Here is a 27716-nt window from a genome sequence, read left to right as displayed (position 1 = left end):
CCGCCCCCACCTGCCAGCCCCGCCCCCACTCGCCAGCCATGCCTTTCAGAATCAGGCTCGGAAGGCACCGTCGCTACGTGCTGAGCAAGAACTGCTTTGTGACGCGGATCCGTCTCCTGGACAACAACGTTATTGAGTGCACGCTGTCCGTGGAGAGCACAGGACAGGAGTGTCTGGAGGCTGTGGCCCAAAGACTCGAGCTTCGAGAGGTAGGGGCCTGTGTGTGTGTGTGTGTGTGTGTGTGTGTGTGTGTGTGTGTGTGTCGGCGACAGCCAGTCAGAGAGAGATCTGTCGCTGTCCCATCCCAGTCATTCTACATGAACACAGCACCCTGATCCTATCGCTGAACATCGAGGTCTTTGTCGTCGAATCTAGGATATCTCGGATTTTTCCCCATGGTGAAAGTTTGAAGACAGCAGCCAGTTCAACATCTCATTAAGAAACCAAGGGTTTGAATATGCAGTCGGTCGGCCCTTCGTTGCTGCGACAGCCTCTGACCTTTAGGAAAAGCTTTCCATTAGACGTTGGGACTTCTGGTGACGTTTGCTCCTTTCATGTTGGCTGATCAGGTCCTTTTCTATGAGTTTGTGTCACCTGCCACTTCAAACTGATCTTGCTTCCTGATGTTTTGATCTTTTACAGTCATTTCGCTGGCAGTTGACCAAGGCAGCTATAGACCAGTTTTTCTCAAACCAATCCTTGGGGACCCCCAGGTGGTCCACGTTTTTGCTCCCCTCCCAATTCCCTGGGAGTTGGAAGGGAGCAAAAACGTGGACCTTTTGCGGGTCCCCAAAGACTGGTTTGACAAACGGTGCTCTAGCCGAACGGATTTGTGGAAAGATTGCAACGTATGATGGTGCCAAATGGGAAGTCGTCAGCCTCATCTGTACAGCCACCCATTCTGCTACTGATGCATATTGCTAGAGATCTCATGGTTATGTTCTTAATTACGCCATACAGTATAACTTTGAGCTTGATAAAAGGACAATGTGCTTGATTCTATGCAAACATATCGCAGAAATCACAGAAGTCAATGGACACTGAAGATCTGAGCTCTCCATTGAATCACTTCGACCCCCATCTTGTGGTTGTCTTAGAGAAATGCCACAGGGTTTCAGTTGCAAACTCTCCCAACTTCACCTTCAACAGAGGTCTTGCTTTTGAAGTCCTTCGGTGTCCCCCTCCCCCCGTGTTCAGGCTGTGATGAGGCATGTAGGCTCCAAACACGGTATCCGCAGCATTGTGCTCCTTAAAAAATTCCCCTGCAGGTAAAACATGGTGACGTGTTGGTTCTTGAGTAGACTTCCCTTGGAGAGCGAGGGAGTGTATATGAACTATTGCCAGTTTTTCAATAATGTGTCGCAGCTTGTTTGGTTCTCCAGCGATTTAGCGAAGTGTAGGGTGCACGGTGGTGTTGGCTGTTCTTGTGCAAACAAACCAGAGCCCTGACCACACCATAGCTGCAGCCATCCCGAAGCAGCTTGCGTCATTCAGCCTGAATGGGTGGTATTCTCATTACTCCCGTGTTGAATTTATTAACTTTTATTTTACAGCTGTCATAAAAGAGCATGTTAAAGGGCCCTTTGGTTTACTGGAGGCTGTTCTAAGGAGCTGAGATCAAAGCTAGCTTTGCTGTGTGAAAAGGGGGGGTTGGGAGTTTCCTTAATTAGGTCCTAAACGTTTGATGCTAGGGCCCTGGGGGACCTTTCTGAGGGCTACAGAACCTGGGGTTACTGGGTGAGGTCAAAGGAGGCAAGCTGTGAGAGAGGGGTTGAGGGGTGCTTAGTGCTTGTCTTGTAATGCATCAGAATTGTCAGAGATGAGTGTAACAGGTGTTCATGCCCTGAATGGATGTACCTGTGTTTGCGGGGAGGGACAGAGAGCGTCTGGTGTGATTCTGTACACCCTTGAGCAGCCTGGCTCAACATCTCCGCCCTGCCTCATGGGCATGCCTGTCCACAACCAGCAGGGGGCAGGATGGTGACCTCACACACCCGGTGCTGAGTGCTCGATCCCTGCTCCCAGCTCTGCATATGGGAAGTTTGCATATCCGACCCATTTTGCACACGGCGTTGTGTGGGTTTCAGTACCTGCAAACGGAATGTTGCCTGTTTGAATCCCATCCTGAGCGAGGCCCGTAGCAGCCTGAAATACTCCAGAGATGCTGGGTAGCTCTGACCCCTGGCTTCTGACCCCAGGAGACCAGAAGAGATATGTGAAAGCCGAAGAATTCCGCACTGGCTACGCACTCTGGAGCTCAGACATCCCAACTCGTGTAATCTTCTATATATTTTGCGAATGTTGGTTTTGTGACAACATGTGGTTCTGACAACAGAAAAAATGCAAATTAGGTCACAAAATGAAAAACGCAATTGCTGATAAATGCAAATGCCCTGAAAAGTTATTGTGCTACATAAGGCGAGGGCTCGTGCACGTGAACGTTCCCAAGAGCACGTGATGCGGCAGCGCCTCTAGAGTCACAGAATTTGATGGTCACAGAATTTCGCGTAACACGGGCATGGTGGCTACGGTGCGATGTAATTCGTTTGGTTTAATGAATACGTAGGCTGCTATCCTTGCGACTATTTTCGCTTAAACTCTCCCAGTGGTGAATTAGAGGGAGTAGTCAAAGAACCACAAGAAAACAAGAGGTTTATTTTTATCGGCAGTGCGTGGAGAGCTTTGGGTGCTATGGAGTGCCGTCCCTCCCCTCCGCCTCCTCCTCTAGCCGGAGGTGCCATGTGACCCGCTCCTTACTTCAGTGAAGGCTGTAGGACTGTGTTGTGAAATGTAGCAGCGCCCTGATATGCAGGGTCGTCGGGGCTGTCGTGAGATACACAGCCCGCCTTGGGCAGCGCTGTGTAATAATCGCTGTTCCGTCTGGAGCCAGAAGTTCCACACAGATCCACGTTTATTGTCTGGTCACTGGGTCATTTGTGTTGCTCGTTTGAACACTGTATGTATTCACTCATCATCCCCTGTAATTTTTCTACCTCTTTAGACAATATGTTGCTTATCTTATTTTTTTTGCCCCCCCCTCCCCCACCAATAATTTAGTTTTTTTTACTTAAATTAGGTGCGGTCTTCTTTTTCAAAAAATTACGAGCAGCCAGCGAGCTCAGTGCTGTTGTGGCATTTGGGGGTGAGATGCCGGACTGAATCATCCCGTTTCTCTTTAAGAAGTAGTGCCGGTTCTGGCTAATGGACCCTGCGTGGCTCGTGCAATTTACCCAGCCCGTCTGTAAGCGAGAGGCAGCTGCTTCTGTTCCTGCTGTTAACACTTTTTTTCGAGGGGGTGTTTTATATTTTTTTAAAAAAGTGCCACATGTAATCGCTTCTGTCAAAGTATGCCTCAGACTAGTGAGTGTTTTGCAGTCTGTGGTAGAAAACCATCTCGGTCTTGTAGGTTGCCAGCAGCAGTACCTGGAAGCGCAGGCTGTTGTGATCCATATCCCGCATGTCTCTCATGCCTGTGGTGAAACGACTCAGTCCATTGCTAGATTTGGAGCGACGGTCTTGCGTCATGGTCGTAGATTTTTCTGAGCTGACTATACCCAGGCACTGCCAGGAGCCGTGCCCAAAAGCAGGTAGAAAACAAAGTTATTTTTACTTAGACATACCTGAGGCATTTCACCTGTGTCCTGCTTTAGCGGTGGCTAGGTGGAGCTGTCAAGTGTTAGCGAATGCTAATAGACGTTAGCGGAGGCTAGGAGGATTTAGCACGGGCTGGTGGGTGTTAGTTTAGGCAATTGAGGCTTAGAAGCGGCTAGAAGAAATGAGCACTTCGACTGAGAAGTCGCAGGTCATGTGGAGGCAGCCAGGGTTTTTCCAGCTTGGGTGAGAAATTTGGCTGAACTGGAAGGCCTCGGCGTTCATGGCGACAAGCTGCGATGTGACAGGCAGCTACAGAGTGCATGGCCTTCATCACCGCGCTTCAAAGGAAAATGTACACATAGATTTCCTTGGAAACCGCAGAGAATGAATGATTTCTCTGTGTCCAAGTTAAATTTCAGAATGGAGTGGAAAAATTGTTTGTGGAATTGTTTTTGAAACCGTTACCATAAAGTGACTGTAGTCCTCATTTTAACATTTTAATTCCTCTTGGTTTCTGTCCCCTTTACCACAAAAAAAACAGACGAGAGAATCTGGAGCTCGATTGCTGGCTGTTTGTTCATTCATTGTGATGCTATTTTAAGCTGTTGGGTGTTGTTCTGGATAAAATGTGTATTGCTTAACCCCCACAAATGTGTCCAGTATTTACACAGTCTTTTTGGAGAGTTGCGTTTTAATTTTAAGTGAGTCATGTTAGCTGAAGCCGTAATTTGGTCATGTTTTATTACCATGTAGCAGGTTATCCCTGACTACAGTACAGTGTGATCCATCGTTAAAAATCTCTTGAGGAGGTGAGGAATTTGTTTATTTCTCCTTATAAATGCCAACTGGTCCAGCCTAGCCGTTCACGTCAGTCCTGTCGCCTTTTGGCTTGGACTTAACCACCGCAGTGATATTTGGTACTCCGATGACACTTGGCAAAAGGCCCCCAAGTAGGCTGCCAAAAAGTCAGATGACGGTGGGGGTACAGGGGGGCTAACCCTGGCGTTTGGAATGCTCCGGCTCGTGCTCCCTCCCCTGATACCGAACACGCACCCCTCCAGCCCCGACCCATATTACTGCAGCACGAAGAAGAGTCCTATCTCTCGTTTGCACAAAGATAAGATACGAATTGTGGTGAACGCAGAAAAGGAGCAGAGCATCGATCGGGGAATGTGGTCCATGTGCATTTGAGCGTAAAGGGCGAGGAGAAGAATCCTTTACCATGAATAACATCTGTTCAGTTTCGTTAGCGCGTTTTATGTATTTATTTTCTGTGTTTCACTGGTGTTTTCCGTAGTTGTCTACAAGCTTCCTTTTTAGGTGACTTACCAGTGGGGAGGGAGCTGGGGGGGCCAGGCCTTTGTCTGATGTGTGTCTTTGGGGGTCTCTCCAGACTCACTACTTCGGCCTGTGGTTCCACGGCAAGTCCCAGCTCCAGCGATGGGTGGAACTGGAGAAACCCCTGAAGAAGCAGCTGGACAAGTACGGCAACGAGCCGCTGCTCTTCTTCAGCGTGATGTTCTACGTGCCAAACGTCTCCCGCCTGGAGCAGGAGGTGACGAGGTATGTGGGGCCGCCGGCGAGCGGGGAGGTTCGGCTGGTCGTGGGAAAGGCTGGGCAGTGTTTGGACGGCTTCATCTTCTCGGTCTCATTAAGGCAGTGTTTCTCAACCCAGTTTCTCGGGGAACCCTGGACAGTCCACGTTTTTCCTTCCTCTCAGCTCCCAGCACCCCCTGTACCAGGTATTCAGTGTTCCTGATTGGCTGGGAGTTCGGAGGGAGCAAAAATGGTAACTGTCCGGGGTTTCACAAGGACTGCGTTGGGAAACACTGTATTAAGGGGTCAACGGAAGCTTGAAACAAACCGTAGCAGTACTTTCTCCTTTACTGCTGCAAGAAAGTGTTAAGGGGTGGTAATTACCGACCCACACACACACCCACAAAAAAAAAAACTAAATTTCTGTGCCCAACTGCCCATCACGCTCCAGAGATATTTAATGTCAGAAACCACAAGTAGTAAATCTTTTGTGTTATATCATCCATGTTAAGCAGTGTGTTTAATTAGTTTAATCTGCTTCAGGACCATACAGGTTTCTGTCGTCTTTTCCTTATATACACAGTCATTGAAAACCTACAACATCATGATGTCACTGACTGTAACCGGCAAACCATTTAAGGAACATAAACCATGATCCGATGGTCAGTGATGCCCAAGAGGCCCAGGAAGTCTTACTTAGGAAGTATATCTTATTGCTATAGTGGTTTATTTAGGGTCAGTGTTCCTGCTTTGATCACAGAGTCATTAAAGTGACACATGACCAAGAACCATATTAAGCTTAAACACTCAATTGTCTCAAGTTACCCATAGTTTGGGGCACGTGGCTCATAATAGTCCTGAGGTTTTTTGAAGGTCTGTTTCAGTAAATCAGGTACCACTCCTTAAAATGCTCCCCTGCATGTTTCTGAGGACTGAATTCTCTATATGCGGTGCGCTGAGGTCAGATCTCTGAATAATGGGCCTGCGTCGCTTTCCTTGTGTCGCACAGCCTGGCCCGGGGGCAAATGCTTCTCGCCGACTGTCGTGAAATTGCACTCGGTAGTAAAATCTATCCTCTCCGCCTCTCAACAAGATGCAACAGGCCGACGGTAAAGGAGGTGGTGAGGAGGCTTGGGGGGGATGTTCATCTCCATCGTCAGCATAACGGGGATGGGCAGAGATTTTTGGGGACTCTCTGGAAGATATCTGACTATTGTATAGGATCCCAGTTGCTGCCCGGTTTTTAGCGTGAATATTGGCGTTTTTACGGACTGTAGAAGGGCGGCTCATTTATGCACCCTGGAGAACTGGGGTGGCCTGCTAGAGCCAACTGCTTGTCCATTGAAGGTTCTCGCATGCTGTTGGACTGCTGCATCTGAACTTTTAAGGCTTGGAGAGCAGTGGCGTGAGAGGGAGTGTGTGAGTTTTGTAGTATCATTGATCAGGTATGATCTACAATGCCAATACAGTCAGCGCTTGTTTATCGCGGTTAATCAGTTCCAGACTACCGCGGTAAGTGAATTTCCATGAAGTAAGATTCATTTATAAATCGAATATTTTCGTAGAGCATAGAAAACCTGTTTGCGACCTTTTAAATACGGTTTTTAACATTATTAGACATGAAATAACACCCTTTAGTCACCATTACTGTTATGATTGCTGGACACAGAAGCAGGAACGGGGAGACGAGGAATCAGGATCGAAGGGTTTATTTGGAATCACGCCAAATGCAGGACACAGGAACATGCAACATCAAAACGTCAATGACAGACCTGGGGTTACAGACTTTGACGTGACTTAAATACACCGGAGGAATCAAACTGACAGGAAACAGCTGGTAACGATCGGGGCTGCACACGTGGTTAATAAGGGGGCGTGGCACAGAAGAGGATCCTACAGGCAGGTCATGACAATTACACTCGTATTACCTAATATATTAGACAAAATAAGAGAAAATAAGACACATTAGACATTACAAATATCATATTATAATTATTGTACATTTAATTACGAAGAGCAAAGATGCTTCCAGTGCTTAGCGATGTATCATTTTTACTGTCCTCATCAACTTTTTAATGAATATACAAAAAACCGCAAGAGTGTGAAGCCGTGAAAGTCGAAGTGAGAAGTGGCGAGGGACGACTACTGAAATTGTCGAGCCGTTTGTTCTGATATTGGGCCTGTTTAATACCTGTTAACATCACACACGAGTCAAAGTACTCTGGTGTCCTTCCTGTGAGGTACTTCCTGGGGAGAGTTAATGCACATGAAATCTCAGCACTGGAAGCCTGCTGGCTAGTTTGACCGGTAGTGTCTGGAGTTTGGCCGTTGATACTTGGCACTGAAAGGGGTACCGCAGTGAAAAGAAGTATCTGCTGATGGCAGAATGGAGAGGTCAAAGGAAGGTTAAATCCTGAATTTCTTCTGCTCCCCAGTGGCCTCAGCCCTCAGGAACCTGGACATCCCTTTGTACAGCTGATTTCTCAGACGCACCTATCTGTGCTGTTTGATATTTGGAAAGAGAAAAACAACTTCCCTTTCTCCATCCATCCACCCATCACTCAATCTTGCAGTCCTTCCACCACAGTTCTGCTGTGGTTTCATACCGGATTCTACCTGAATTTAACAGCCCCTCACACAGGGAGGAAAAAAACCTCACTGACTCACTGAAATGCAGTGATTAGTAGCCTTTCATCACTTAAACCGGCAAACAAGTTCCTGCAGGAGAGGTTGGCGAACAAAAGCCACAAAGTTTAACGCCGCAAAATGCTTGGCTCAGTTACGCTGGCATGTTTGTCCCAGTGAATACCAATTAAGCCATTTACAGTGTTTTTTTTTTTTTTTAATCTTCATTTTTCAAAACAAAAAAAAATATGCAAATAATTTCAGTGCCTTTATTGAGTTAGAATCTAGTTTCTTACCTGCCTACGGAAATCCATCAGGAAGGTTGTGAAATTCTTCATGAAATACCATTCCTGATTTATCATCCCGAACTGGAGCTTTGCCCATTCCTGTAGAGAGCAGGACTTTTGCGAGGTTTTGTAATAAATCTTCAATAACATTTCCATGCTTTGACTCAGTCAATTGATTAATATGAAGGTGAAACGAGGTCAAAGGTTCTCGAGTTGTTTTTGCTGTCGTTGTTGTCATTTCCCAATTTGTCCAAACTTGCTGTATAGTGGTGGAGCAATTTATTTAATTTAATCCATAAAGAATAAATTTAATGTCATGGTGAACGATGTTGCACTGAACTTATCCATACCTGCAAGCCATTTTCCTTGTTCTTTTTTTGTGATGTTGTATCTGGATTCACTTGAAAGAAATTCTAGTACAAAAATGTATAAAATGTGCCATTCTGACTTGTCTTTTGTTCTGGCTGTAGTGCAGAGGATGAAGAGAGCCTGCCTTTGTTTTCTGCGTGGGATGAAATAAGCCGTACTATGGCAGGCAAATCCCAGCCATGTTAGCCACTCGCTTATCGTTAGCTTGCTCTAGCTTCAGTTTCTTTTCTTTCTAGCAAACATCGAAAGAAGTCTTAGAAAGTGTGTCACACCTACAGATGAAATTGAAGACGTGAATGATTTAACAGGCGAGCAGTACAGAAATGTTGAACTTTGCATGCCAGCTGGGCCTTGGCAGTCTGTGGATCAAGGAAGCCACAATGTCTTAATGTCGGATTATATTGTGTTTAAATCGGGGATCAGGGGTTAGAAACGTTACTGAAGACATTCTTGTCTTTTCTTAATTTGATATAGTGGCATAAACAAATTTTGTTTGTCTGAATTTATCCCTGAGTAATCAAACCATGCATAAGAATGGGTGATGACTTGGTAGAAGCTGATTGGATGTTGCTACATGCATGTGACCCCACCTCTTCACTCCAGCTGACTCCTACTGCGTTCTGTATTTTTTTTTTTAAACCAGCAGTGGTATTCACTCTGGTTCAGTAATTAAAGGGTTACCAACGCAGTGAGATTGCTCCTCAAAACAGCTTCTTCAGAAGGTAATAACAGCTTTCTAAAAGTGGGCAGGGTAAGATTATAGCCTCCTGAGTCGTCCGGGCTGCAGAGTACGAGTGTGGCCTACAGGACTGTCGTGTGTGAGGGTACAGCCGCCTTCAGAGGACGCCGGACCATTGGAATGAGGACGTACTCGCACTCCACCCGGGTGCCCTGTACCGAGTCCGAGGGCGACCGTCCCCCTTCCCACTCCCCTGCTGGTCTGCACTCACATTGCACTTAATGTTCTGGGCCCAAGCACGCTTCTGTCTTCATGTGGCTTTTGTGTTGAAGAAAATGCAACACAATGGAGTTCTTTAGCATCTTTATTTTGTGGCTTATTTGACGTTATTTTGAGTGTGATGAGACACGTGGCCTTCTTAGATTGATCGAATACGCAACACAGCGATTTTCATTTAACGGCGTGGCACGTATAAGAAGACAGTCCCGTATTTTACCAGATATGAGATTTTGTCTGCTGCATCCAGTTGTTCCTGGATATTCTTGTAAGGTGAAATTTACAGCGAACGCCCCACCTCTGCAGTAGACCAAAGTGATGCCTTTTGCCGCCATGTTTGTTAAATGTGTGTGTCTACCTGATCTGTGCAGCCTACCTGCTCCATTCATTTTGGGTCCAGTTCATGTACAGTGTACATGTGCGCATGCGTGTGTCCATAGTATCTTTGACGTCATGTCTGTGCTCCATACTCCGACACAGCCATCACACTGGATGTGTATCGACCCTGAGGGCACTATGTCCAGGTGCACCTCTTCAAGCAGGCCAGGGCAGTACCCAGACGAACTGCACTTTGGAGGTTAAACGCGCTGAGGCACACTGCGAATCGCCTGGTGTCTTCCGCGCGGCAGCTCGTGTTCATACTGCATTTGGCCGTGGTCGGCGCATGCATACAGCGGTGATACTCCACCAGACCAGCAGAGGGCAGATGAATTGCAACAAACACAAATACAAACAGTGTAGTGAAACGGGTACACTTTTATGAACAATTTTAAAGTTACTAGTCATGGCTTGGGTAGTATTATGGGAATAAGGCAAACCATAGTATTTTAGCTGCTCACCAACAGCAGCAACAACAGCTGTTCTTCCTCTACTCTTTCGTTGTTGACTACTGATCTGCGAAATTCGGTGCTGCCACCTACTGGAAATATCTAATCAGTTCTCTTGCACATGCATGGTCAATGCACATGGATGTGCAAGGTTTCCGCTAGAGATAAAAAAAAAATTAAAAAGGGGGGGGTGAGGGTGTAGCCTCCTCAGAGGAGTCAGAGGATTTAAGAAGTACAAAAAGACAAAGTGGAAAAATTTTCACGTTATCAGATTTTTAAAAAAGTGCCCGTTTGTGTTCGCCTGAAGTGGGACAAGAATTTTCCTGAACAATAATGTTTATCGTTGCAGATATATTTGTACCACCTGAGAGGAATGGGCAGTTTCATCTTGTAAAACAAACAGTTTTTGTTGAAAATATTTCCCAGGGCTTAACATTAACATTAGTGTTACACGGCATGCATGGTCTGCAGGGGTTGGGTTCAGCAGCTCTCCTCTGTTTGTTCAGTGTTGCGACAGCTGCACTCCAGCTGAGGTATGAATCCACATCCTCTTTGATCGAAAGCTTCGCCCGTCGACATCCATTATGCCGGCCTCCTCACCCCGTTCCACAGATAACGCTTTTCCATTGCGGTGTCATAAGAATATAGACTCTCGGTAATATATCATTAATCCATGTGTGTTTTAGATTGCATGCGTCAAAGGACAGAATTATTGTTTCAATTCAAGGGGTGTGCGTTTTCTTTGTTTAAACGGCTGCATATTTTCATTCTAATTCTTACCGTTTCTTGCACTACGGCCAACAAATTCTAAACTCCATCGCATCATGTGACTCCTGCATCATATACCTGAAGATGATGATAAAGACTTCTATAAGATCACCATTATGGAGGCAGCATTTTTTCCCAGATTGTCATTCCTGTGCTGAGGAGTTCTGTCTCACAGACCTGGCAGAATCTCCAGAATGTGCAAATCCTCCAGGAAAGGCTGTTTCATGTCCACAGTTTGTATATTCTGGCCCCCAGGCTTTTGACAGCCCCTAAAACACTTTTTTTTCTCTCTCTCTCTCTTCCAATCATGATGTCTTTCCTGGAAGAAAACATAAAGTGTAGGTATCTCAGGATCACAGGAACATTAGCCAGTGTAGCTGTAAATACTACCTATTTTGGTTGAAACACTTTTGGGTCTCTCTTAGAATTATCCCCTGTTGAAATTGTATTCATCCAAAGCACGCTCTAATCACAGATTTCATCCAGCAGGGCTGACTGCAAAGCTAACAATGACAGACAGGGCAACACAGTTTTTAAATAATTTTTTTGAAAGTCGTGCTGGCAGCACCTCTTCGGTAGTGTTTTGTGTGTGTGTGCGCGCGTTATATTAATATGACACACACACACACACACACACACACACACACACACACACACACACAGTACCAAGGTAATCCCACTTGCTGAACTCACCCACAAAGCACCAGAAAGTGTTAATATGTATTGTGCCCTGAAGCTTGGCATCAGTCCCAGCAGTCAGATTCATGTGTCTTGTCTCCCTCCCCCCACCTCCGATTTCTCCATGCAGGTATCAGTATTACCTTCAGGTGAAGAAGGAGGTGCTGGACGGCCGGCTGCAGTGCTCTGTGGAGCAGGGCGTCCGGCTGGCTGGCCTGGCAGTGCAGGGTGAGGAGGCTCTCTGCTCCCGGCTCGCTGCTGCTCCTGACTTCCGTTCGTGTCCAACTGGACAGTCAGAAAAAGTCAGAGAAACAGAGTGACATTTAGAAATGCAACTTCAGTAAAACATTACAACCTTTCCAATATAATAAACATTTTTAAAACTATCTATATATATCTATAACCTAAATTCCATTTTCAAATGTATGAATTTAGGGTTTTGGGAACATTGTCCTGAATTCCAGGGTTACCACAGTGGTAGCGCAAACAATGCTGGCCCAAGCCTTGAGCAATATATGTTTCCTGAAGATCTTTAGGAAAATATGCAGCTGTTTGGTTATTTGGGTTAACGTTCTGGGTCAAATCATCAGGTAAATTTTAATGTGATCTCTTGCATCGTGTATGTTAGTTGTTTCTTCACTGTTATGTAAAAAAATTGACGTAAACTGAAACCGTAGTGTCCAAGCTTATGTGCATTTGTGACCCAACACCTCAAAATGAGTCGTCTGGGTGTATTTCTACCAGTGTGACTTAAGACTCATTTCGTGGTGATGGGTCACATTTGCGCCGATATGGCAAGAAATGACCGTGTATTTTAACCTCTATACTGCAAATGAAGTATGAATTAGCGTATAAATGTTAAAATGCATGATAATTTCGTCATGTCGGCACAAACGCACATAAAGTATGTACGCATTCACGCTGTTACAATAAGCGATTGCCACCCATATAACTTTTTTAAAGGTGAATGCGCACTTGCATATCAATCATGCCAAGCTCTGATTATATCTGCGAGTATTAACTGTCTTGATGTTGAGGGTATCTCCATTTAGGGAACAGTGTGAATTCCAATTCTCCCCATCTTTGGCATGTGTGGCTGTTTGGTGTCAGCGGGTACTTGCGTACCATTCGCCGCTATGTTGTCGTGGAAACATGCTGAGTCACATTGTCTCTGTTTTCCCTCATGCAGCTGACTTCGGAGACTATACCCAGTTCCAGAGCCAGGACTTCCTCAGGGAATATGTGCTGTTCCCCGTGGTGAGCTATGTCATTTACTGCAAGCTTCCACACCTGGTTCTTTGATGACGAGCAACCTTAGGGCACTTCTCCACCACACCAAGTATGGTACCTTTGGTGCTTTTGCTATTCCATTGACTTCCAGTTGAATACCTGTACCAAAAGTTCCAGTACCAAGTGTGCCAAACCAGCTGGGGTTGTAATAAAGGTGATCGGCAGGTGTTGGTGGGCGTGGGTGATGCTTCACAAAGCAGGCGAGCAGAGCAGGGACCCAAGGAGTCAGACACAGTAGAGAAGCATGCTAGACATGACTGAATGGCTAAGAGGAGTACCTGGAATTTGGTGATAGTTTAATCCAAACTGTCCCAGGTATGCAAAGTCTCTGGGTGGGGGAACGAATCCCTACAGAGCTGATGCATTCCTTCATGACACTATCAGAGAGGGCCAGTTTAATAGAACTGTCTATCTTCCTCCTCTAACCTATTTGATTAGCTAGGCTATGCTAGTCTGACTCAGTAGGTTTAATGTTCAGGCTGATGGACGTTTCCTTTCTGTTGACCAGCGGGGTGTTCCAAGGGGTTAAAAGCTTTGTTGTATTTTTTCGAGTAGTTACTCATGGCCAGCATCATGTAGTCTCCAAGTGAGTCCTTGGCTTCACACGTTAATCACTTCTGTGCAGTAAGCAACGGTTGGACCTTTCAGAAGTCTTTCTATGTGAAGTTTTCAAAGTGTATCTCTAACTTACTGGGAGTTGGTGAAGGTACACGAGAGGCAACGGCTTATGTTGTAGAGTTTCCTGGAATTGTTTATGCATTTTTAAGTTGCTATCATTGCTGCATCATTTTGAGGCTGGTCTGGTAATTGTAGTTTGTAGTATTTATCTATGTCTCCATGCAATATAATGAATGTGCATATTTCGCCTGGTGCTGTGCAGACCTGCCAGCATCAGAAATCACACAATGACTGTATTGTTTATGCTCCACACGCTCCTTCAAAGACCATTTACATTCCAGTGCAGTTTGCAGTGAGCTTGGGGCAGCCAAGGTGATCCATCTGCTCATTCTGTTTTATTTCCATGATCTGCAGAACTGGCCTCACGTGGAGGAGGTGCTGGAAGAGTGGACCCAGAAAGTCGCAGAGGAACACAAGAGTCATTGGTAGGTTCTAACCGATTTCATCTCCTGGTTTCCCACCTAGCAAGAACTCGGGGTGTTTCCGAGAAACGCTGGACCCCTTGGGGTTGACGTCATAAATAATGTTGTCTGTGACTTTTATTTAAGACTTGGGTGTCCGTCTAACCACATGTCTGTCGTCGTCCAAATCTGTGATCACTGGGTTTTCTGGGGTCACTGGTTCCCCGACCCAATTCGAAGTCGGGCGGGATGAGGTCATTCTGACTGTTAATGGCTTCCTGTTGTGTGTGTGTGTGTGTGTGTGTGTGTGTGTGTGTGTGTGTGTCGCTCCCCAGTGGAATGCAGCCTGCTGAAGCGGAGCTGCTGTACATTAAAGAAGTGGAGAAGCTGGATGGGTTTGGTCAGGAAAGTTTTGCTGCCAAGGTATACATCTGCCCGCTTTTCGTTGCCAGGATGCGACGCCTTGTGCATGACCGGGCCTCCAACCCCCCATTCCTCACTTCCTTCCGCTTGCCCTTTCTTTCCACAGGACAACTACACCAATGACATTTACATCGGCGTCTCCTTCATTGGGGTCTTCGTAAAGCACAGGAATGGAAGATCGATTATGCTCCACAGGTATGGGGCTGGGCCTCCACCATTTTCTTGCATTCTGAATGCTACATGCCTCATGTCAAGATGGAGGTGGGAATAGTGGTGGTGAGGGGTGGGTGATGTCCCTTCATGGAATGGTGATTAACTGAGATAGCGCCCTCTCTGAACGGCAGATGGAAGGACATCGGCAACATTGCGCACAACAAGTCCGCCATCACCGTGGAGATAACCAGCAGAGATGACACCATCATGTTCCACACAGTGAGTATTGTGTCTTCAGATAGCAAAGCTACGTCTGAAGCCAAGGTTACCTCGCTGGATAATGCAGGGAATGACAGATGAAAGCATGTGCTCTTGATCTTCCACTGGTCATACTATGCGACAGGGAAAAAGGATCTGGGCAAAGCAAATTGTATAAACAGTCTTTTACACACATTTCCGTCATTAGAACATGTCTGAATGTTATATTTCATGGGACTGAACTGGAGGAATGAAGATCATACGGTTTATCCTTGTTCTTAAACAACTAGATTAACTGCTGTTTTTTTTGTCCCTCTGTCCTTCAGGAAGACATGGAAATGGCCAAGTATATTTCAAGGCTGTTCACTGCCAGACATAAATTCTACAAGCAGAACAAAATCTGCACAGAGTGAGTTAGTTTTTAAAGCGTTTCTCTCCATTGCCCAGCGTGGGCTGTCTGTCATTAAGCTTGGTGCTGGTGTCTCTGCAGGCCTGCTCGCTCCCCAGTGCCCATCCGGCGGCGCCCGACGTGGGCCGGCTCCTCTCTGGTAGGTCCTGTCACGCACCCTCCCCAAAATACGCTTCTCCTACCTCCCACTGACCCCTCCTACCAGACAGTCCATGCCGGATCCTCAGCTTTAGGCTTCATACTCACACCGACCTCGTGAAAAGGGCAGGGGCTCCAGTTTCTTTTGAATCGGCTGTGGGGCCATATTTCAGATTGTAGGACTGTATGGGACGTCGAACAAAAATGCCATTTATAACTATGAAAAGAACAAAACCCATTGAATTGTGGGTGGTAGGGGCTGGTCGAGGTTAACTATTCATAGGTCTATGAGCATGAATCATACACTCTATGTGCTCCAAGGCCGCCTCCCAGTCAGTCCCTGTGTTGGGCTCCGTTTCCGGGATCACAATGGAGGCACGGATTTCTTATTTTCTTTTTCCCATCCACTTTCTGAACAATGATACTAAATGAAGTCCAGTTATTTATACAGTAACTGTACTAAGTACTGTGGGCCCTTGTTTTCCCATAATCTAGCTTGTAGTACAGTGTGTGCGTGTTTAACCCATTTAACCGTGTGTAGCATGCTTCTCTACTGCGTCTGACTCTTTGGCCCCCTCCTGTGCTCACCTGCTTTGTGAAGCAACACCCATCCATCCACAAAAGTCCACCTCCTGTGAAATGTCAGGTTTCTGGAACGCCTTAGCGAATGTAGTGTCGGATGTCAAGCTCTGCATCTCGCGTGGTATTGGTGGTCACCGGTCACCCATTCTGTACTTTTGCTCCCCACCAGCCAAGACCTCGATCCTGTATCCTTCAGACCATGCATTCCAAGTATGGCGAGCCATACCAGGACACCCAGAGTTCCCAAGGTATGTCTGGGCTCGCCTTATGCCTGCCTGCCTTGTACTGCGTGTATAGAAATCCATTTAATTGTATCAGATCTGGGTGGCATGGTGATCAGTACATTACACTGATTTATGTGATCCCTTTATGCAAAGCGACACAGATCTTTTAAGAAGGCAAGGTCAGACAGTCCCTGATGCACTCATACCAGGTGTGGGGGTGCAATTCCCACCTCTGTTGCGCATGTAGAGTGATCTTCCTGGTTTCATCTGTCAACTGCAGTTTCCTCCTGCAGTCCAAAGTCATGGACTTAGAGCAGTGTTTCCCAACCCAGTCCTTAGGGAACTCCACATAGTCCATGTTTTTGCTCGCTCCCAGCTTCCTGTCAGGCAGTCCCCTGTTTTTGCTCCCTCCCAGCTTCCTGTCAGGCAGTCCATGTTTTTGCTCCCTCCCAGCTTCCTGTCAGGCAGTCCCATGTTTTTGCTCCCTCCCAGCTTCCTGTCAGGCAGTCCCATGTTTTTGCTCCCTCCCAGCTTCCTGTCAGGCAGTCCCATGTTTTTGCTCCCTCCCAGCTTCCTGTCAGGCAGTCCACATATTTGCAAAATCATGGACTGTCTGGGGGTCCCTGAGAATCGGGTTGGGGAACACTGACTTGCTAATTGCTATCTCTAAATTACCTATGAAGTGATGGTTGCATGTCATCCAGGGTATCCTTGGTATCAGCTATAGGTTCACCGTTACCCAGCTCTGGATAAATGATTATAAAATATGCATGGATATATCAAGCATGCCACAGTAAATGTGTATTGGAAGTCTTAACATAGTTAGGATCATGGTATTAGGTTTCCTGCATTGCATATCTTCAAAAGGGATAACATTCTCTAAGGCTTTTATTCATTTTGCTTTTCATTTCCCATTTTCTTGCTCTTATCTGGAGGATGCTATCATTTATGTTTTTGTTTGCTCGTTTAATTATTTTTTTTTGTTTGTGAGCTACAAAAAACAATGTGTTAGTAGTACATAGCGATGGCCAAATGAAGCTTCATGAGCCATTTGCCGTATTTTCTGACCCCACTAGATGTTGTTCTCTGTTCAAAAAATGGCTCAAAGCAAACCAAGTCGTCTTGACAAGTCGTCATACGGATCTCAGGTGACTTTTTTTCCCCCCTCTTCTGTCTCCACAGACAGTATTTTTCATGACGACTTGTATTACAAGTCAGAGACGAGCCTGGACCGTTGTACGGCTGACTTCTTCCGCAACGGCTCGGTGCCCAACGGCAGCGTGTATAGCACGTCCAGCATGAACTCGCTGAACCACTCGCAGAACTTCATCCAGGCCTCTCCTATGTCCTCCAACCTGAGCATCCCGGGGAGCGATGTCATGCGGCCCGACTACATCCCTAGCCACCGCCACAGCGCCATCATCGCTCCCTCCTATCGGCCCACCCCTGAGTACGAGGCCGTCATGAGGAAGAGACATATGGTTCCCCCCGACTGCCACAGCCAGTCCTTGCGCAACCTCAACATCAGCAACGCCTTCGCCTACCGCCAGCCAGAGGCCCTGGTATACAGCCAACCCGAGATGAGGGAGCGGACCCAGTACCATGGCCCCTACAACCCCCACGTGAGCTACAGCAGGCCGATCGCACCCTCTGCCCACATCAGCCCTGGTTGTGGCCCAGCTCCCTGCCAACCTCCGGGCAGTGCCATCTCCCACACGGTTAGCACCCCTGAGTTGGCCAACACCAAGCAGCAGGGCATGCAGGGATACAGCACCACCCATATGCTGAAGAACCACCTCTCCCGGCCTCCGCCGCCCTACCCCAGTTTCCGGCCTGCCACCAGCACCCCTGACCTGGCCAGCCATCGCCACCGGTGCATGGGGGGCAGCAGTCCAGAGCTGGTCACTCGCAAAGTGCAGCTGTCGGTGAAGACGTTCAAGCCAGACAGCTCGGCAGTGGTGCACCAATCCCTGCAGGAGGTCAGTGAGCCACTGACGGCCGCCAAGCACCACTCGGCCCTCAACAAGCGGCCCAGCCTGGAGGTGATCAGCAGCATGGTACGTGGTATGGAAGCCATGGCTATGAAGACCCTCAACGCACCATTGCCCCGCAGGAACACCTTAAGGGAGCCCCCGGAGATGCCTGCTCAGAAACCTGCCGAAGCCCCTGCGGCAGCCCCCTACCAGCACAAGAAGACTCTTTCCAATGCCACAATGCTGATCCACAGTAGCGAGAGTGAAGAGGATGAGGAGGAGGAGGAAGAGGAAGAGTCCCCCGACCTAGATGTCCAGATCCCGGCGCTCAACGAGGACATCAGCGTCCAGCTGCAGGCCGCCCTGGCCAAGATGCCCAATAAGCCGCCCCCTGAATACCCCGGGCCCCGGAAGAGTGTGAGCAACAGTGTCATCCGGCCTGAGCGGGGCCACGAATGTGGGCCGGCGCCCGAGGAGGAGGAGGAGGACAGCCAGAGTCAGTCAGGCACGCTAACACGCACTGAGCCTGCTGGCCTCAATGGGTCCGTGCTGGGGCCGTCCATCTCTGAACCAGACCTGACCAGCGTGAAGGAGCGAGTCAGGAAAGAGCCAGTCAAGGAGAGACCGGTGTCTGAAATGTTTTCCCTTGAAGACAGCATCGTGGAGAGTGAAATTAGGCTCCGGGTAGGCCTCTCACCTTGTCTTTTGTAGCTATGTTCCTCCTCCCGTTCCTCATCCCGTAAAATTTCCTCATTCTGTTGTCTTCCAACACATGGGACACCTTAAAGATTTGTTGGCCCTGACGTATAAGCGGAGTGACCCTCCTTTAAGGGCTACTCCCCACATTTTCCACATTCTTCCCCGATTGTCATTAATCTTGGGATTCCGCACATGCAGTAACGTTTTAGGTCTTATGCGATTAGCGCTAATTCCCATTAAAGCTGCCGATTATGCTGGGTGTTTTGTGAGTTTCGCATTTCTGAGCATGAATGGGAGCCGTTGGTTTTGGAGGGGGTAGTGGAGTGGAATGAAGTACAGAAGAGAGACTGAGTGATCATATGGGCTGTCTGCAGTATCATACCGTTAAAATTTTTGTTTAGGAATTGGATCAAATAGTATATGTCCATGCGAATATGCATCAATTCTTGGTTCCTCTCCAAAAATATATTTTTTAGTTAATAGTAATCCACTTGGAATTTTAATTAATTGTATTTTCAGTGAAATGAAAATTGAAGCTTTTCATCTTGTGAGAGTTATAATTAGGTCTCTTAAATCTGCAGTTTTTGTCATGTAATTCTCATCTCACATTTTTGGGTATCCCCGCAGACTTACATGCACGGAATTTCATTCTACTGGAGTGCTTATACACTCGATTTAACTAATTATCATACTAATTGAGCCAATTTAGCTTTCTCTCCCGGTTAATGAGGGTGGTATTCTTTTACGTGAAGTGGAATACTCGTACCCACGATGGCCTATCAGAGCGAAGGGGAGTGAAGCGTATTTTAAAAAGGCACTGAGCCTTTCTGAAGTGAAAATTCCGCCTGGAGTTCTTGAGAACGACGCAATACCTTTTGCATTCTTGAGCGGCACAGTCACCATGCTCATCCGCACCTCATTCAACTCAACTGTGAGCCATGCTGTTTTCTGGCAGACAGCGGAAAGGCCTCTTAAAATTAGCCGATTAGTCCCTCTAATCCCAAGCCTCCCTTGGTAAGTAGGGCAGGGTTCGTGGCTGCAGTGAGAGAACCCAAGGGTCAGGTTTTAACGAGCATGGAGAAGGCATTGCTTGTCAGGAAAATGTCCATGAACACTGCCGGGGGCAAGCCCCTGTGGGCGTCCCTCACTCTGAAACCGCAGCAGTAATCCTGTCTCTTTGGACATGGCAATGACAGCAGACTTGTCCTCTCTCCTCAAGACACTGGAGAAGCAGAAGATGTCAGCGGACTCTTTGAAGAGGCCTCTCATGATGGCAGCTCTCAATGGGCTTTATGTGGCCCGAATGCCTGTACCAGAGAACCAGCCTGAGGACCTCTCTAAATCATCCACAGATGAGTTGGTAAGAACCCAGAGGGAATGGGTGTAGGGCGGGTTTCACATCACAGAAGGAATTCACTAAAACTGTGTTTCCCAATCTGGTTCTCAAGGACCTACAGACAGTCCACCTTTTTGCTACTGGGAGCTGGGAGAGAGCAAAATTATGGACCATTTCTGGGTCCCCGAGGACTGGGTTGGAAAACACTGCACTAAAAGATTTATTCTTTCTCAAGAGCTCCTGCAAAAGGCTGCAGTGTTAGACAGGGTCTGCTTCTAGCTATGCGAGATTGTCCTTGGTTAGTTCCTGAATGGGATTCCTCTAGGGCAGCGTTTCCCAATCCAGACCCACAGCTGGTCCACGTTTTTGCTCTTTCTGAGTTTCCTGCCAGATAGTCCAACTTTTTGCTTCCACCTTGCAGGAATTATTATTATTATTGTTGTTATTATTATTGTAATAGTCATTGTTATGGTTGTTATAGTTTAATTAAAATTTTATAAAAAGCATGTCTGTCCACGTGGACAGAATTAAGCATGTTTTTCTTCTCATGAGTATTGAACCTTTGGTAAAATGAAATAGGACTTTCCATGAAAAATGAGGAGGGCAGGCTTGTTGGTACTAACTGTGAGTGCCACTGGGGTTTTCAGTCTTAAGAGGTACTCCTGAAGTGACCTGTTCACCCTGAGATACCACTTTGCTCCCCACACGTCTCCCTGGCTCACCATAGTGTAAGGTCCTGGAGCGGAAGGTCCAGGAGGAACGGGTTTTCACGGAGTATGAGCAGATCCCCAAGAAGAAGGCGGAGTGCGCGGTCACCACAGCCATGCTGCCCGAGAATGTGGAGCGTAACCGCTTTCGGGACGTGGTCCCTTATGAGGAGAACCGGGTGGAGCTGGTACCCACCAAAGAGAACAACACAGGCTATATCAACGCTTCGCACATCAAGGTGGGTCCATGGGGTGGGCATGGCCAAATAGCATGTACCCATAATGCTTTGTGTCAAAAAAATTGCTCTTAAAATGAAACCCGAATGTTTCTTTTAACAGTATTGGTATTTTTTGGTATTTACATGAAACATACTGTTTTCCATGGATGTTCATGACAGCACTGCCAAACAACATCATATCCCACTGTGTTTGCACAGTTCGGTGTTTTTCATTACGCACCTTTCTGTTCAATCCTGGAAAGCCCCTGGGCATGGAATAGTTAAGAGTCTGAGTCCGATTCTCTGCTAGCCACTGAGGAAACACTCATGCACGAATTAGCCTTTTCAAAGGTGTGATAGCGATTCCCAACTTAGCACTTTTTTCGAATAAGACAATTTGCTTCAGCAGACTCCGCACTGGAGTTTGGTGGACTTTTCTTTATTGATTTGTTGTAGTTTTTCTACTGACAATAAATTACATAATTAGTTTATGCAGCCTGTTGCTTTAACAAAGCATGTTAATTTTTGCTCTTTACTGAATTCCTGGCCTTTTAAGTGCTGAATCACAGAAAATTTGCAAGGATCACAAGTAAACCTCTTATTTCCACATTTCGACACAAATTGTTTGTTCTGGCTGATGTCCGTTTTAGCTGTCATGGGGCACTTTATTTTAAGAAGTTTTGCACAATCACCTATCTGCAGTGAATTTCAACAGGGTTGTTAAAGTGGCAGTGACTCACTAGGGCAGGAAGAGAGTCTACTGACCTTCTGTTAATAAACACACAAAACTCAACGTCGTAGTGACAAGCATAGGGCCAGAAAAGCAAAATATTTGGAAATACAAGTTATTATGATGTAATAAAATGAATAGTTCTGATTGGATGACAGTCTTGTTATATTTAAACTGCAGCATTGGGTGCTAAAGCTGTCATACCAATTAGGAGGACTCCTGGTCTGAATGGCCACATATTAAACAAGAACATAGACTGTGTACATGGCTGTGAATAATGAAGTGAAAATGTGTGAAAGAATCAAGAGTTGTGTGGATATTATTTTATTTCCAAAAAAGCAATAGCACCCCCTTCTGGCTAATTTGTGCATTATATTCTGTTGTAATACAACATATTAATATGACCGTTATGTATTATTATTGAAATATAATTTGATTTTCAAAAGTTTACTTATTGATCCAGAACAGTGTACAAGCTATTTTGATCATACAGTGAAGTTTTAAATAAAATGTGGTATTTTCAGCACCTTAAGAATCAGCTCCTCCAGCATGATGTAATCATGCTTACTCGATGTTTTCTGGAGGCCGCCTCTGTGCCCATCACATTTCAACACACTGGGCTTTATACCAGGCAGATGAGCAAGCGTGTGTAATAGTTTCTTGCTGATGGAGATATGCAGAAACTAATGTTGGGTTTTGTTGTTTTGTCTGGGTCTGTGTCATGTCCGTGCTTGTCCCCTTGCTTGGATCATTTCTACGTGCGTGTGTGCGTGTGCGTGTGCGTGTGCGTGTGTGCGTGTGCGTGTGTGTGTGTGCGTGTGTGTGTGTGTGTGTGTGTGTGCGCGCGCGCGCACTCACACGCTCACCTTGCTTGCCTGCGATCAGGTGATGATCAGTGGGGAGGAGTGGCACTACATCGCCACCCAGGGGCCACTGCCGAACACATGCCAAGACTTCTGGCAGATGGTCTGGGAGCAGGGTGTTAATGTCATCGCCATGGTTACAGCTGAGGAGGTATGTAAGACTTTTTCAAGGAACTATTTTCAGTACCCTGACCCCCCACCCCCAAAGAGAGGGACGAGCAAGAAAAAACACTGCTGTCCCATTTCACTCAATTAAATGCTTTATATATAATATATACACACACACACACATTCATATAGAGATATATATGCACACATATTTACATGCATATATACACACCCATACATATATTCACACACGTGAAATTTCTAATACAGAAATGAACATGCAGTTTGGAAGATGCTAATTTTAGGTGATGTTTAATCACGTTTTTTTAAGCTCTGGTGGGATTTCGGCCGCATTTTAGCCGCTTCCCCTGCCCTTTTGTGCGTGAGGCCCTTTCACAGCCCTGTTCTCCTGGCTGTGTGTGTTTGGAGTGTCGAGCCGTCGGCTTCTCGTCTGTCCTGGCAGGAGGGGGGTCGCTGTAAGAGCCACCGCTATTGGCCTAAGCTGGGATCCAAGCACAACTCGGCCACCCACGGCAAGTTCAAGGTGACGACCAAGTTCCGGACGGACTCGGGCTGTTACGCCACCACGGGACTCAAGGTCAAGCACCTGCTGTCGGGCCAGGAGAGGACGGTCTGGCACCTGCAGTACACGGACTGGCCGGAGCAGGGCTGCCCCGAATATGTGCAGGGATTCCTCTGTGAGTCCTTCAACACTGTAGACACACCCATGACCTGATGTCTAGAAACTGCAAAGTACCCAGAATGCACCTCCCACTATATAACAATGGAATAGTGATACTGTACCCATCCCTGCTGGCAGACAGTTTTTGAAATATCCCTTCTTACTCATGATGAGATACGCAGATAAATATAAAATATATTAGGAGTGTAACGGTACACGTAATCGTACTGAAATTTTCCACATGGGTTTTTCGGTTCGGTATGCATGCATCCCAAACGAATGCAGCAAATCCTCAACCTGTCTGTGTTTGTGCATTTCTGTGTTTCCCGTTCGGAAAGGGCCGGCTGAAGCCTGGCCAGGTGCTGCACGGCTATTTTTCTTAATGCTGCACCTTAGTGGATATTTATTTCGTTATGCTTTGTATTTTTTGAGACGGTATTTGTGTTGCACAGTTCTGACATGAAGCTGAAAGCTGCCGATGTGAAAACGGCACAGATCAGGTGCAGATCATTTTCTAAATATGCACCATAATGGATATTTATTTTTATTTACTTGAGAGAATGATTATTTTGATTTACCTTTAAGTCCATTTTAGTTTTTTTATGAATTCAAGTCAATTTTATCTGTGTAGTACATTTTCACAGTACATTGTCTCAAAGCCCATATTAGTAGGTTGCAACAGTACTGATAGACTTTTTATTTAAGTAAGACAGTCATACTTCGGTAAACCACCATTTAATAAAGAAAAAAAGTCGTTTGTTTTGTTTGTTTTTCCTCCACTGTACTGAAAGATGTACCGAACCGTAACTTCAAAACCAAAGTATGTACCGAACCATGATTTTTGTGTACCGCTACACCCCTAATATATACATAGGTGGGAGTGAGATTATGGTCAGAGAGGGGGGGCAGGCAGGGTCTCGTAAGGCCCTCGTTGAAGGGGCCAATGATGGCAGCACTCTGCCAAGCACTGGATTCGAACCTGGCACTATATTATTATTAATAGCATTGTTATCTGTCCTGCTCAGTATTGGGTGCCGTAGGGTCGGGGATGGAGAGGTTTACAATCCTTTAAGCCTCCATCTTGTTGTATGCACTTGCCAACACTGTGTCTGCGCTTGCTGCCACGCTCAGCGTATCTGGAGGAGATCCAGTCAGTGCGTCGACACACCAACAGCATGCTGGACACGTCGCGGAGCCTCAACCCCCCCATTGTGGTCCACTGCAGCGCTGGGGTGGGCCGTACCGGCGTGGTCCTCCTGACCGAGCTCATGATCAGCTGTGTGGAACACAACCAGGTAAATATAATCACCCTTTTATTAACTCTCTGTACAAATATGACCACATATTGGACCCCTACACCCCTAATATATACATAGGTCGGAGTGAGATTAGGGTCAGAGTTGGGGCTGCACAGCCCCACAGCACCCCCTGCTGTCCCACATGAGACTGCAGGCTACAAGCAGCACTGGACACACAATAATGTAGGCTTCTCCCCCACAGAAGGTGGATATCCCAGGGATGCTGGGCCGGCTCCGGCAGCAGCGTATGCTCATGGTCCAGACCATCTCACAGTACAAGTTTGTCTACCAGGTCCTCATTCAGTTTCTCAAGAACTCCCGACTCATCTGAGAGTGTTTCCACAGCTACCTGTGGGTCCGTGAAGCAGGCTGTTCAGCACGGAATTTTAAAGAAAGTATTGTGTGTATCTCACCTACTGCTTTTATTGTATTTAATTATTTTTTTTTTTTCGTTTTTAACATTATTCTTTATGCCTGATGCAGGATGCTACCCGATGTTTAATGTCCGGTGCCTCTTTCAGTAGCTACTTTTCTGTCATTCACATGGGTCTGTGTTGTATTTGTTCTTGTGGACCACAAAGTTACTCTTTTGGGGGGAAAAATTAAACAGTTTATTCAATAAAAAATAGGTAAGATTTTATGATAAGTTGAGTAATGTGTGGAAAAAGGATAGCAGTATATATATTTTAATATTAAAATGTCTGCTTAGAATTTCACAGATGTAGGTGCTGCAAAAATTAACCATAACATCGTTTAATCCTGTTGATATTAATAGGCTGTTAGTAGGGAATGATGTGGAAAAGGCCGTGTAACAAATAAGGATCCGTTCTTATGCAGCTAGGGATTTGTTGGCATTCATTGTTTGTTTTTTCTTTGTGTTCATGTCATAAAAGATTTTGGATGTAAAACCATTTTAAGAAGCACCAGCGCAGTTACATTTGGCCATGAAAAGTGACGAGCAGCCCGACCCTTTTGGTGGACATCAGCAGTTATACGTTTATACACTGGCGGTGACTTAAGCGGTTTCTCTAGTGCTGCACTTTCCTGAAACTGTACTTTGATAGATAATTGTAAGATACATTGTCAAGACATTTCAATATTTAATTTTTTATATTCTATTTTATTACTTTAATTTATTTTTCTTCACATTGAATCCTCCTGTTGTTTTGCTTTGTACTGTTTGCCTGTAAATTTGAATGTTGACATTTCCAAAAGGAACCAAGATTCGTGCTGAGACATGGCTGAGTAAGTAACACGTAAAGCTGCACAGCCTACATCATCGCCAATAACTACGTCAGACGCATTTCCGGAAAACAATGTGTTAGACGTAGCTGCAAAGTGTGTCACCTACATTTTTTAATCTTCATTTCTTGTTCACCTGCGTCTTATTTTCTCAATTCTCCGAAGCTATTTTAAATTCATTGTATATTATCTAAAATTTCTCTTGGAAATTTAGTCATCTGATTTTTTATTTTTTTTTGAAATGCTGTTTCTCTAAATTAGCAGCGACAAAAAAATCTCTCGCGTTTGTCAGAAAGCCGACTCTGCCTGTTTTTATCTATCTTCTGTAAATTGCCCCTTTCCATACTTATTCTCTCCCCAGATACAGATGCTGCTTCACTAATATCCATTATTCTTTTTTTCCATGCTGCGTTGGACCTTTAGTCTTCGTTTTCTATGCATTGTTGTTTTTCACAACTTCTGTGTAGTTATGTGGGGGGGGGGGGATGGCAATGTAGTTAAAGCGTAGCGCGCCTACTGAGAAGTACTTTACGGATCCACAAGTAAGCGTGCTTAACTTTAGGGGGCTGTGAGCAAATTCTAATACCTCTCACCTGAAAGACGCAGTCCTCAAAGACGGTGTTAAAAATAGTCACCATTCTGTTTATTTTCACCGTCTCCCATCTTTATCAATACTGCAGTATTCACACAATATTGTGAAGTTGATCGACTGAGCAGTCATTGCACCCCGTAATCAGTATCGGCGTCTACAAGAAAGTTTTGAAGCCACAACTTCTACTCAATGTAAAACATAGATCCAGAACTTTTTCCAGGTACAAATACTGTGCCTATATGTGTACCTTAGACATGGCTGAAGACCTTTTACTCGCTGATGTTACCCTGTTAGCTCCCCACCACCTTTCCCGTGTTTGTGGGACATCGCGTAGAACCGGACAGCCAGCCATCTGATAACTGCAGGGATCGAGGCTGTTTCCAGAGAATATTAAGTGCCTACAGTGTTTATGGGATGTAAAATTCACGTGTGGTTCATCTGACTCCCCCTTTTTGTAAAGCATGTGATAACTAGTCACAAGGAGTCTTGTCCTTGTGCCGTATTACTATTTGGAAATGCAATAATTTGTATGTATGATGTATGCCTTTGACTTGGTACTTTTTGATACCATAAAGATAACTATGCATGCCTTTTATATTCTAAAGTGTATGTGTACTCAGACTGGTGTAGCAGCTTCTGCTTTTTAGATACGCGTTTGCACTTCCGTCGTGACAGTATTCTCCACTGCATTCCATGGTTTTGGTCTTTCGTGCCACGGCTACATCCGAATCGGTTTCATTTTGTACAGACATTTTGTATGTGCTTTTCAAGCCTGTTAAATCTTCTTAAAATTTGATGTTGCTTCCATTCCCACTCATTAGGCAATAAAGCATTATTTTCTTTATTGGTTTTCTGTTTCGTACTGCATTGTTCTCACCCATTATTTCACTGACAATAGATGTGTGCCTTCTGTACACATAGGGTTTTTGCATCATTGATTCCATTTCTCATTTATTGCCTAAAACCACCTACCATACTCTTGGCCCTTTAATCACAATTGTGTACTCTAACTTGTGGGTACACTGGTTCTAGCTGAGATTCTACGTAAGCTTAACCGATCAGTTAAATGAACT

General features: G+C 45.9%; 1 protein-coding gene across 1 annotated transcript; it reads left to right on the top strand.

Moving 5' to 3' along the window:
• LOC125714479 (tyrosine-protein phosphatase non-receptor type 14-like) lies at window positions 1-27346 on the top strand. The gene is made up of 18 exons (XM_048985134.1): window positions 1-209; window positions 4988-5157; window positions 11770-11867; window positions 12829-12896; window positions 13962-14032; window positions 14344-14431; window positions 14538-14626; window positions 14776-14863; window positions 15169-15251; window positions 15333-15390; window positions 16141-16219; window positions 17378-18852; window positions 20087-20227; window positions 20931-21149; window positions 22744-22872; window positions 23293-23527; window positions 24643-24806; window positions 25012-27346. The coding sequence occupies exons 1-18, from the start codon at window positions 39-41 to the stop codon at window positions 25138-25140; spliced, it is 3555 nt and encodes a 1184-aa protein (XP_048841091.1). The 5' UTR covers window positions 1-38; the 3' UTR covers window positions 25141-27346.
• Window positions 27347-27716: the final 370 nt, after the last annotated feature.

This window comes from Brienomyrus brachyistius, chromosome 19 (assembly GCF_023856365.1).
Source record: "Brienomyrus brachyistius isolate T26 chromosome 19, BBRACH_0.4, whole genome shotgun sequence".
Classification (NCBI taxonomy): domain Eukaryota; kingdom Metazoa; phylum Chordata; class Actinopteri; order Osteoglossiformes; family Mormyridae; genus Brienomyrus; species Brienomyrus brachyistius.
This window is presented reverse-complemented; position numbering and strand designations above follow the sequence as displayed.